The 12,252-nt window shown below is 48.9% G+C and overlaps 1 protein-coding gene across 1 annotated transcript in view; it reads right to left on the bottom strand.

The window, feature by feature from the left end:
- Positions 1 to 1,253: 1,253 nt before the first annotated feature.
- Positions 1,254 to 12,252, bottom strand: part of LOC144161594 (uncharacterized) — a 77,910-nt gene continuing 66,911 nt past the window's right edge. Inside the window, exon 5 of the mRNA XM_077692236.1 lies at positions 1,254 to 1,316. Within this exon, the coding sequence (XP_077548362.1) occupies positions 1,254 to 1,316 (63 nt within the window). The remainder of the gene's footprint in view (positions 1,317 to 12,252) is intronic.

Raw genomic sequence — 12,252 nt, 5'->3', positions numbered from 1 at the left:
GGGCGAGCACGGCGCCTGGGCCACCACGGCCGGCGACGAGTCACCCAGCGATATCACCCCCGAGTACCTGACGCCGGCCGGCTCGCTCTTCTCGCTCGAGTTTTTCTGCTCGACCCTGGAGGTTTTCCCGAGCGAGCAACAACAAGCGGTGGAGTCGGCGGAGGAGTCTTCCCGGCCGACCAGCAGTAACCAGCAGCGGCAGGGGGAGACCGCGTGCCCCGACACTGCGTCCCCATCGCCGTCTCCGGTTGACGAGGAACGACCCGACACTGCGTCGCCCTCCCCGCGCCCAGTTGCGAAAGAGCTACCGGACACTGCGTCCCCCACTCGCTCTCCCGCTGAGGTGGAGCTGCCCGTGGATCGCATCGTAGACGTGCCCGGCGAGCGGGTGGACTCCCGGAACACGCCCAGCCCGCTGCCGCTGCTCAGCAGCGGCGGGTACTTCCCCAGACAGGGGTACCGGAACCTGGTCGACGACGGCAGCAGCTGCGACGCGAGCTCTTCCGACATCCGCTCGAGCATTACCAGGCAGCACTGGGCCGCCTCCTACAGTACCGGCGCGCCCTTGCTCTGCGCCTCGCCGTCGAGCGATGGCTGCGCTCCTGCGCATGCTGCTCCGCCCAGCGGCGAGCCGTCGTCGATGCGGTCCACGGTCGAGCTCGAGGAACGTCTGGAGGAAGCGCCGCTCGAGACGCACATCGAGCAGCAGAGTCCCCGTCGGCGCTACAGACAGCTCTGGGCGAGCCTCTGGACTGGCCTCCGCCGGCTCTTCCAGCAGTTGGCCCCGGGGCGTCATCAGCAGAAAGAGCGCGAACAGGTCGAGTCGTTTCTGCGCCCGGGTCGGCACGGAATCGCCCAAAGCAACTGGGAAGACGAGGACGACACCGCGAGCTCGGACATGTTCTACACGCCCGGTTCCCGCTGGAGCGTCCGGAGGCTCTACCAGCGATTTGTCTCCTGCCTGCATGCGGTCTCCACGCGTCGTGGCTCGCAGGCCAGCCGCACGACTCGGCGGTCCTTTTGTAGCACGCGCCCACTTCTTGGAGCTAACAAAGAGTAATTTTCTTGTTGTTTCACCACGAAATATTGCCTCCTCTGTTTCTCGTCCGAGCTTTAGAATTCATTCTTCACTCCCTACGGTGGAAGCACAGCCTGCATATGCTGGATTTCAAAATATTCGCGAAGCCTGTTTGTGAAGCCCGTTTCGTGAAGCCTCCCAGATCTTACAGCTTATAAATGCCTTGCGCTGAGGTTCAGGAGCAGCAGGATAAGTTGGACACAGCACGACCAGCTGATCCCCGCAGCTCGACGTTGCTCTGCACATCGTAAACTCCCAGTTAAAGCTACCCAAGCAAAGCCTATTGTTACGCCTAATGTCACCCTTTGAGGTTTTAATCGCCAGAGCGGGATTGGACACCCTGGTGTAGCAGTGGCCACAACCTCCCATGATTATGCCAATTAACCCACGGCCCTAAGTCTCCAGTGGCTGCGAAGCAACTGACCACGGCGGCGGTCAGACCTGTGACGCAGCAGAGGGTGCTAAGAATCCCCGAAGTGCATGACAGCTGCATCTTGCCGGTATTCACGTACGGGGCAGAAACTTGGAGGCTCACTAAGAGGGTTCAACTAAAATTGGGGACGACTCAGCGAGCAATGGAACGAAAGATGATAGGTGTAACATTAAGTGACAAGAAGAGAGCGGAGTGGGTCAGAGAACAACCGCGTGTTAACGAGATATTAGTAGAAATATAGAAGAAATGGACGTGGGCAGGGCATGTAATGCGAAGGCAAGATAACCGTTGGTCATTGAGGGTAACAGAGTGGATCCCTAGAGAAGGCAAGCGTGGCAGCGGGCGGCAGAATGTTAGATGGACAGGTGAGATCAAGAAGTTTGCGGGGATAAATTGGTCGCAGTTAGCACAGGACCGCGATAATTGAAGGCTAATGGGACAGGCCTTTGCCCTGCAGTGGGCGTAGATAGGCTGGTGGTGGTGATGATGATGACTTATACAGAAAATATTCTTAAATAGCTCCACTTGACTCCTGTTAACTCAACCTTCCGCACTTGCAGGGCTGCAAGCGCTGGTCGAATAAACAATGTTAACTCAAAGTTCTATTATTTGCAGGAAATAGTCCACTTGATTTTAGGCACTGAATCGTGCGTAAATTCCTCAGCAAGGGCACCAGTTTTTAAACGCTGTTACAGTAGCAGACTACATACAACTCGATACAAAAAATAAGAAGTCAATTTAACAGCTTACTGCGAAACACCCCAAGAAAGGCGGTTGCTCAACTTGCTCAGTTAAGTATAGCAGGATACTTACTTCTAGCTATGTTGTACAGCGTGAATAGGTCAGAAAGTGGCTTAACCTTCCAGGTAGCGGTGAGATCACTGATGACGTGAGATCAAGCATACTTAACATACAAACGTTAAGCCACAACCCTTATGTGTGGCTGAATTATACAACATGTAGGAGTAATGAAAGTCAACTATACTTAGACAAAACACGAGAATAAAACTGACTAGTTTGAAATATTAGTGCAACACAATTGTAAAGTGACAACATATTTGTTTCAAATCATTCAAAGTGACCATAATGCGACATAAATCACAATGATGATTTCGAACAAACATAAGGCGTGCAGGTATTATAACAGTGAGCAAAAAAAACAAAACAAAAAACAAAGCGGGTGGAATTGGGGAATAACACACAGTAACACACCAAACCTACTGAATTCATTGCTAATTTATTGTGACATGGAAGGCTGTTTAAATTATAAGCCGATCGTCGTTCATTTCGCCGCTGGTGATGAAAAATCGGCACTCTTTCCTGTCGATACTGCAGAAATCGGCGAGCTGAACGTCCATACCTCGAACATACGGCGTTTCCGTCTTTCGCAACAATCCGAGATACAGCCTCCGCGAGGGCGATGGAGCCCACTCACAGCTCACGCAGTTTGACAGCACACAATACAGTGCACGGTCTAAAAATATGCCTTGATGCAATCGAACACGAGTCGCGCATTTTTTTCCGAACGCTCTTTTGTCTATATTCTATCCATATGAGAATGCTCCTCTTCTAAGCGCACATCGCGCCATCAATGCGAGCGTAAAGGCCACGAACAAAACGCCGAAAGTGTTCTTATTGCCCTGCTTCTTCCGAGTCATATATTTTTTAAATGCAGAGATTTTCAGTAACTCACAATGTCACCCGCGTTGACGTCCGTAGTCGTAGTCCGCACCCCTCCCCCTAGACTATATAAAAAAAATACTATCCGGCGCCTGGTTTCGATCCCTCGACCCTGCGGGCGGAACGCAATGTACATGGTGCTCTACCCACTGCGCCACAAAGCCGACATAGAATGGGAGGCTACGAACGCGCCTTATATCCTTGACTTATTCAAACTACTGCTGACGAGCGCTCTCTCGTCAGCAGTTGCCACAAGTGCAACAACATTAACGTAGCAAACTACTTAACGTCGTGCGCCCCCGGAAATGCTCTGTATTTGATCGTGCCCCTCGCGAGGGGGATGTTTAGATTAGGTCAGTTGGAAAAGAGCGCGGCCTTCCAAGCACAGCGGCGCGCGCCGGGTCTGTCGCCGACCAGGCGGTGGCGATGCGGTAGCGTTGAGATCGGTCTCGGCGCGTCGTCTGCTACTCCTTGCTTGGAAAGGTGCCGGTGAACGACCACCGCACACCGTTAAGGTTCTTCTTTGACATGCGAAATCCAACTTCGCTCTACTCTTACGCTTTAGTGACAAGAGCTTTACATTTTTTCTGCAGTTTGTGCTCACACCAGATCATTATTCATGAGGCTACTGCGAAGCTCTATCAAAGCCCGAACAGGGGTAGTTGAAACTGCGCGTCTTACCTGTTGCAGTGTATGAGAGCCGCAGCAAGGTGTGCTTGCGCTTCTCTGGCAGCCCTGGTGCGTACGAGCACTGCCCTTCTACGATTTCCGGCTCCATAAAGAGGCAGCTTATCTTCAGCGAAATGAGATGCGGTTCCTCTGTGACACCCGACGTTTGTATGCACACAGCGACGACCTAAGCTGTTTTCATTGCTCCGAGCTTTGACGGGCCCTATCAACATAAGATCGTCAGCTGAAATTATGCGCGCTTCGTCGCCAAAACAACGCGAATAAACGCTGCAGTAAGAATGTTTGTACGGCAGCAAGCGAAACTGCGATGGTGGATCTGTTTTGCGACGCCTTTTTGTTTGTTTTGACTGATGTTGCCAGGCTGCGTCGCGGAACTTGGAGTTGCGAATAGAGTTAATCTATCGAGTGTCAATAAGTATTTGGTAGGACAACTTTATTGAATCTTTTCGTCCCATTTCTATAGGAACGCGGTGGCCAAATAACTGTTGAAACACTATAGGCAGAGCCAATAGAAACTTAACAAATTGTTAGCTTCTTTCGCCAAAATTTAATAAACGTTCAAAGCAATCGCGATAATTTTTGCAAGGGGATGCTCAGCATGGCTGACATTAGTGCGGAGGTTCAAAATTAATCCACAACATGTTCGGCGGCAGCGACGCTCTGCGACATAACGGTACAGTAGCGCGCACCGCCCTGCGTTCACTTATCGCGCGATCACTTCCTGAATCTAGCATATTTGCGCCGTGACCAAGAAGACTGCAGTTAGCGCTGTGCACAAATTTCGCATTAGGGGGTGTAATAATCCTGAGCCACTTTTGTCATGTGCTTTGAAAAGAACTATTACGGAACTGCTTTTAGCTTTGCTGTATCGCACGTGGGCACAGACACAAGCATGCACGCACGTATTCACACACAAAACACACCAAATGTGGTAGTGTGGCCGGCGTCGGAAATCCCCAGGCACTTGCTGTGGGCTTAGCAATTACCAATTAAATTAGGCATTGCTTCGAAGTGTGACGATGACAGGGGTGTTGAATAATGTATTTGCGTAGACGCATTTGTCTATTGAATCGTACTACTAACCGAGTCACAATATCTGCCAAAATAACAGCAACATATACAGTGTTCATTTCGAACAATTTATTTTAATCTTTTCACAATTATTACGCACGTCTAAATGGAGGCGGTTACTTCCCGGAGATCCTTGTCTTCTGTGAGGACGTCGCTGCGGATTCCTCCTTCAGATTTCATGATACCTTGGACCATTATTTTGCAGTGTGTGCTGTTCACTGGCTCCAGGTGCTTAATCAAGTCGGCAAGATCGCAAACGTTCTGTAGTCTCCAGACTCTCCGTCCTTGCCAATTGAACCACACAATCATATACCCCTGTAGGTAGACCACCGCCCTCCACTGTGCCACCTTGAGAGTAAAGAGAAATATGCCTGTGTTTTGCACAGTTGTGACTAATATAAACAGGCTGGGCAGAAGCACTCCATTCGATTTTGTTGTGGAAAAGCGCGCTTTGTATGTTATAGATTAAAAACTAATGAACCCCTTTCTTCCGGAAACGGTACAAGCGATGCTCGACCTCAGTCAAAACATAAAGGACCAAAATAGAAACGCTATGACAGCAAAACGAAAACGAAAAAGTACGGCCTTACTCAGAACGCAATGACCAAAATGAATACGCAAGATTATCAAGCGACCAAAGCGAAACCCTTTAATTTCCCTGAGCCTAACTTTGACGGGTATGCTTGATGTACGTTATTCTAGATGACTCTTCTGGTATTAGGGGGCGCATTTACGTTTTTCAACGGCTCGCTACCCGCTTTTCCGCGCAGCAAACCACGCGCGGCCTACCCATGCCGCGCTAGAAGGTGAACTGCCCGGCGAGAGGGACCGACCGCACCTACGATGTGGCATGATGCGGGGGACGATAATGATTGGCACTCATTGTGGCCTGATAGAGCGCCACACTTGCGCGCACCCGCCCGTGCCAGCTGTGATGGGCGAGCTGTGCCTGAACAGCACGTGAAAACAACCGGGCCATCTCCACTAACGTGAAACCTGAGGAGGGGTGTAGCATGCGCTGTATAAGCGTATTCTTGGCGCATTGGTGTTTTTGCCCTCGGAGATGAAGCCGTTGGGGGGTAGAGGTATGCAGGTTTGCTGTAAATGGCTCGTGTCTTTGAAGCACGAAGCGTTCTAGCACGAGGCGTTGGAAAACGAATGTCACGGGGTGTTCTTTTAGTACGAGTTTTTGCCCGTGAAGATGAAACGTTCTAGTGCGAGGGGTTCGAAAACGAGTGTCCCGGTTTTTTATACAGTGATCACATGAAACGACGGCAACGGGAGATGCCGACAGCACGAGCCCCTAAGGGCCTTCGCCCATAAACGTTCACCCAGTCAACACTATCCATTACTAGCACTATCCCTTTAGTGGGTGTGTGCCTAACATCCCAAGCGAATCATCATCATGGTATCATCATCGTCATTAGAGAACGTGGGTAAAGTTTGATTTGTCCCAATGCGTTTTCGGGCACCTCACCGCCGACGGCGCAAGACAGGAGTACAAGGCTCTCCTGAAAAGGCATTCCACGTCACGGCATCCTTCAATATCTTTAGGAGAACGGTGATCAGCGGTGTCATTATTCATAGCTGACTGTGTAAATGATGATCCTCTGCGTATCTCACAAAGTTTTCCAGCCTTAGGTGATCTATTTTATATAGATAGTGCAGTTTCAGTACACAAAAGGTTCGGTACTAGCTCCCCTACTCTTCTTAATTTTCATAAACGACTTGCATAACAGAATTTAATCGTTCATTCACCTCTTCGCGGACGACTGCGTTTTGTACCACCGGATATAATGCAACAGCGATGCAGAACTACTTCAACATGACCTTAATGAAATAGAAAGGTGGTGCTCAAAAAAATTTATTCAAGCTAAACATTGATGAGTGCAAACTCGTGCAAATAGCACGAAAACGTTCCAGTATAACCAATGCATATACGTTAAGCGCTTTCAACCTCTCTTGAACAGAATCATACCGTTATCTGGGAGTTGTAATCACAAAAAACTTATCATGGTCCGAACACAGAAAAACTTGCTGCTGATGCATCTAAATTCCTCGGCTTCATCAGAAGATCTCTTGCTTTGTGCAACTCGCCAGCGAAACGTTCGTCAGCAGCAAACTAGAATATGCATCATCCATCTGGAACCCTCACCAAGCGTACTTAATTAACCCCCTCGAAACTGTGCAGAACCGCGCCGCTCGCTTAATCGCTTCCAAATATAGCCCTCACCACAGAATCGGCAACATCAAAGTATCCATTGGAATCCCCGCACTGATACTCCGCCGTAATATCGCTCGACTTTGTCTCTTCCATTCGCTTTTCTTTAATACCCCATACCTCCACACCACACTCCTGCACCCTCCAACCCGTTCGCCGCGGCACCTTTTTAACTCCCACAGCCTTCAGCGCTTACATAGCACCACTAAGTCCTTTAACAAATCCTTCTTACAAGCTGCAATTGAGGCTTGGAATGCCCTACCCGATGCAATTGTAAATAAGCGCGATTTACAGAAATTCCGGCAGAAATTAACCAGTTTTTTCCGCACTTAGACTTATTCTCTTTTCTTCTTTGTGCAATCGCTTATAGAACCAACACTATGTACCTAATTCACTGCAATGTTTATCTTCAAACTTTCTTTGTACAGCAATTACCGCTTAACAAGTGGAAATATGACCTTTGTATGTTTATGTGTAAATACCACCTAAAATGTAAAAATGTGTCTTTTGTGCTTCTATGTGTCAATCATGTGTGTTTTATAACCATGTTTTATGAACTTCCTTGCTGATCTTGCCCCCCCCCCCTTATTTAATACCCCGAAAGGGGCCTTTAAGGGAAAAATAAATGATGATTATGAAGAAGCTTGCTCTTGGTCGTCGCCTCGTTGCGCCAGAGAAAGAGAAAAAGAAAGAGAGAGAACATACTTTATTAATAGTTATCCCTTTTAAAGGAGCCATGAAGACAAAATACAAGTTGGGTTTATTAGAAAGACTGCTTAGCCCCGATAACAATGATACCAATATCATCGCAATCTTCGAACAAATAACGGAGATATTAAAGAAAACGTGTGAAGCAGTCGCGACCCCCTAGCCAATTTCCCGCAACTTTTTTACGACGTCACGGAACCTTGTTTGTGTGATTGGTGGCCGCCTAACTGACGTGTCGCGACGACAGATGACTGGACGTCTGTAATGGGGCCTCTACTTCCATTTGACCGCATCACTTGAATGCTAACATGCAGTTAACGCACTGAAAATTATGTTTTATTGTTGGCCCGTATGACGTCATTCTTGCTCATAACACGTCACCATGGCGCAAAATTTGAGTTTTTAAATACTTCTTGCTTTTTTTTTTTCGTTAAAAAACATCTTTTGTGGCTGTAATGGAGCTGAGTGATATACTGAATCCTAGTTCTTTCCAATTAAACGAAGTTGTATTTTCTCTTCATGGCTCCTTTAAAGACGGATGCACCGTGCGCGGATGTCACGTGTCTTCGTCGCATCAGGCTGCTCTGAGGGACCGGTGGTCCCGGGTGGCGTTCTCTGCCAGTTGCATGACTGGAAAAAGTTTCCCGATAGATGCATCTGTCCGTGTACCTAGCGAGATAGCAGCTGGGGACACCAGCTGGGGTGAGGGAACGTACTTAATTGCAAACTGCATGATTAAATGTTGGCAATTTGTTTAGTGAAGTGTGGGCAGCACTTAAATTCAGTAGGATCAACATATAGTGCTGTGTAATCTCCCGGTAAGTTGCCAGTCTGTCGTACCCCACGTTGCAGACGGTACATTGTCGGATAAAGTATACCTGGTTGGTGTATCCTCGAGCTGCTTCATGTGGCATCTCGTTCCCTGGGAGAGATAAGTTAGCTGGCGTCAATAGCAAGTAAACGTGCCTTGAAACTGGGGTTGCGCTGCTGGTAAGTGTTGAGCCGCGTGCGCCTGGATCACCATAAGCGGCGCGCGGCCTCATTCCAGCCACGCGCAACACGATGATCACGATCACGAGCCTGGGCCGTTGCACGCTGCCGGCGACTTCACGTTGAGCTGGCCTTACAAACCTGAAATAAATGTATGCGACCACACTCATGACCGCCTGTTCCTAGTGAGTCCTGCGCTTGTAACCAGTCCAGCGGCGAACAATTACAGTGAACTGCGATTCCCCATCCCGCGGGAACGCTGTAGGGTGGTTTATCAAAGTTGAGAACAGATAATTTATTGATCCACGTCATGCAACTTTTAAGAACACCTGCGTATGAGAGAAGCTGCCAGTTTCATCGCCCCAAAGAGAGAGCAATACCGCCTCAAAGAGGGAGCACCTATATGGTGACGTCGCTGCTGTGCTCGCAGAGCGCGGCTTCTGGTGCAGCGTGCTTGAGAATAGAGCCCAGAAGGTACCTATAAGGCTTGAGTGCACTTAACCGTCACGCTTTGTTCCCTTTAGCATCAAGCATGCCGTCGTCCGCTGTTACCTACGTCGCACCCGGGCCACTGTTTCCTGCTCGGACACGCAAAAGCCTCCCCTACGAGGTCGCCGTGATTGCTCTGACGCTTTTAACATCTACTTTAGGGCAAGTTTCAACGCCCGTTTTTAGCACGAATCCATGCTTATGATACCAGACGTTGGGATTAGGGAACAAGATACTTTGACCGTAATTGTGGAATTAAAGACTGAGGAATGCCGACGCCCATGGTATTTCCAGCGTATTTTCGGTCCGTGATTCAGTTTGGACTTGCTGCTACTTCACTTTAATAGTTAAAAGTCTTTGAAAGAGGTTCATAGAAGCGGGCTAAGGTGATTCCCTTGTCCAGAGGAAAGCAAATTATTCCCCAGAGAGAATCTCTCCAATTTTATTCACAGCATGTTTACAAGATGTATTCAGAACATTGGATAGGGAACAAGTGGGTGTAAGGGTTAGTGGAGACTAGGTCAGTAATCTCGGATTTACTGATGACGCTGCCTTGCTAAGTATCTCGGGGGACGAATTGCAAATCAGGATTATCGCACTGGACAAGCACACTAGAATTGTGCGCCTGAAAATTAATATGCAAAAAAGTAAAGTAATGCTCAATAGCCTCAGGAGAGCACAGCGGTTTGAGATTGGTCGTGAGGCAGTGGAAATGGTAAGCGAATATATGTATTTAGGCCAAGTATATTACCGCGGATCCCTACCATGAGTCAGATATAATTCGAAGGATAAGATTGTGGTGGAGTGCATTCGCCAGGCATTCTCAGATAATGAATGACAGCCAACCGCTGTCCCTGAAGAAGAAAGTATGACAGCTGCATCTTACCGGTACTTACCTACGGGGAAGGAAACTGGAGGCTCACTAAAAGGGTTGAACTTAAATTGAGAACGACTCAGCAAGCAATGGAACGGAAAATGATAGGTGTAGCATTAAGGGACAAGAAGAGGGCAGAGTGGGTCAGGCAACAAACGCGTGTTAAGGTCATATATTAGCAGAAATTAAGAAGAAATGGGTGTGGGCAGGGCGTGTGATGCGAAGGCGAGGTAACCGTTGGTCATTAAAGGGACACTGAAGTGATATGTAAACATTGCGGGATTACTTGCGCAAATTGTTGTCCGGGGTCCCCAGGCCATGTTACGACCACTCTGGGCGCGTTTACGCGCTTTTATTTAGTAGAAAACTTAATTCGAAAATGCTGTCCTCCTCTCTTTACGCTCGCCCATTTTCTGCGGCGTTTTCGTGTGACCTCGAGAGGAGCCGAGCTCGCAATTGGCTGCGCTATCTGCACGGCTCCCCGGCCTTCAGACAGAGTCAGTCGGCCCAGCGTTTCGTCCGCCGGACGCCGACGGGTCGTCGCAATTCGTTCGCTCAGTTGAAACGAAGCCAGGACACGTTTGTGAATGGAAGAATGGGCCTTTCTTTACTTGGTTAGTTTGTACACTGTATCTAGCTCCAAGTCAAGGTCACTTCACACAAGCCCTGCACAAGCGCACATGCGACGCTTCGCTGACTGGTACGCCCGTAGGAAAATATATGGCCTCTTGAAGGCGGGAGAAGAGTCAGCGAAGTCAATATAGGTACTAAGGAAATAAAATCAACTGATATTTTTACCGTACAGCGTAAAAATAGGGTGCGGGAAGCACTTTTTTGCGCTGGGCGAACAAGCACAGCGGTCAGCAGCACGACTACGCATCTGCGAACGCTTTTCCGTCTACGAAATGCAATTGCTAGACGTGAGCTATTGTGGAAACTCGGGGGACGCTTACTGCACGAGCACAATAGAACAAATAGTCACCTAAGCTGCTTGAAATGCCAAAACTAAATAATAATGTAAATTTGTTGTACAATATATACCTTATATTACCATGATCGGCGCAGCCCGTCTCGTGGCCGAGTTGTCTAAGGCTACAGGTATGTCACCGCCGAGTATTTTGCAAGTCACGAGTTCGAGTCCCCGCGGGTACGTGCTTTTTTTTTTTTTTGTAAGTTAACTTTTATGTTTTCTGCCGATGTTTTCTACATTGAGTTCACCTTTGTTTGGGCCGCAACGTTCATGGCTCCACGAACTAGTTCACAGAACGCACGCAGGCTGGCACTGGCGCGCTAGCGAGTTCTCGTTGGCGTGCTGTCATAAGCACCGACTGCTTGCGGGCAGTGGGCACAGGCCAGAATGAACAGACCCTTGGCCTGGTGCGAACACGCATTTTATGGTACAGGCATGAGTGAGGCAAGCTCCAAATAGGGGGGGGGGGGGGGGGAAAGCGCATGACATTTGTGCCTCTGCGGGTACGCGGAGGGCGTCCATGCACTGCGTAGGCCTCAGCTAGTGAATGCTACGATTCCAAGCCGTCCTGGGAGGCTTATCTTTATGCATTTTTACAGCTGACAACATGGCAGAAGCGCGGTACGATGATTACTGAGTTATTGAGAATGCCCATCCAACAACGCCACAGGTTGTGTTTTACAGAACCGAAACCGAAACCGAAACTTGTTTGGTTGCTCACCTTGGGCATCGTCCAATCACGGTCCCGCTCCTCCCAACGTCACAGCTTTAGTTGGTGCGGCCGCCGCAAACCGCGCATGGTAGTTTTTCTTCTTCGGCGCTTTGTAAAATAATTACCGATTTGTCAACCGGATAAACGATGAAAAGTGGGCTAATTTGAGCCAGTCTACGCAGTGCAAGCAAAAACGGGAGCTTGACAAATTCACTTCAGTGTCCCTTTAAGGGTAACAGAGTGGATCTCTAGAGAAGGAAAGCGTGGTATGAGAGCGGCAGAAAGTTAGATGGGCAGATGAGATCAAGAAGTTTGCGGGAATAAATTGGTCGCAGT

The sequence above is a fragment of the Haemaphysalis longicornis genome, unplaced genomic scaffold (genome assembly GCF_048455015.1).
Source record: "Haemaphysalis longicornis isolate Haplotype H1 unplaced genomic scaffold, Haemaphysalis longicornis Haplotype H1 scaffold_12, whole genome shotgun sequence".
In the NCBI taxonomy this organism is placed as follows: Eukaryota; Metazoa; Arthropoda; class Arachnida; order Ixodida; family Ixodidae; genus Haemaphysalis; species Haemaphysalis longicornis.
This window is presented reverse-complemented; position numbering and strand designations above follow the sequence as displayed.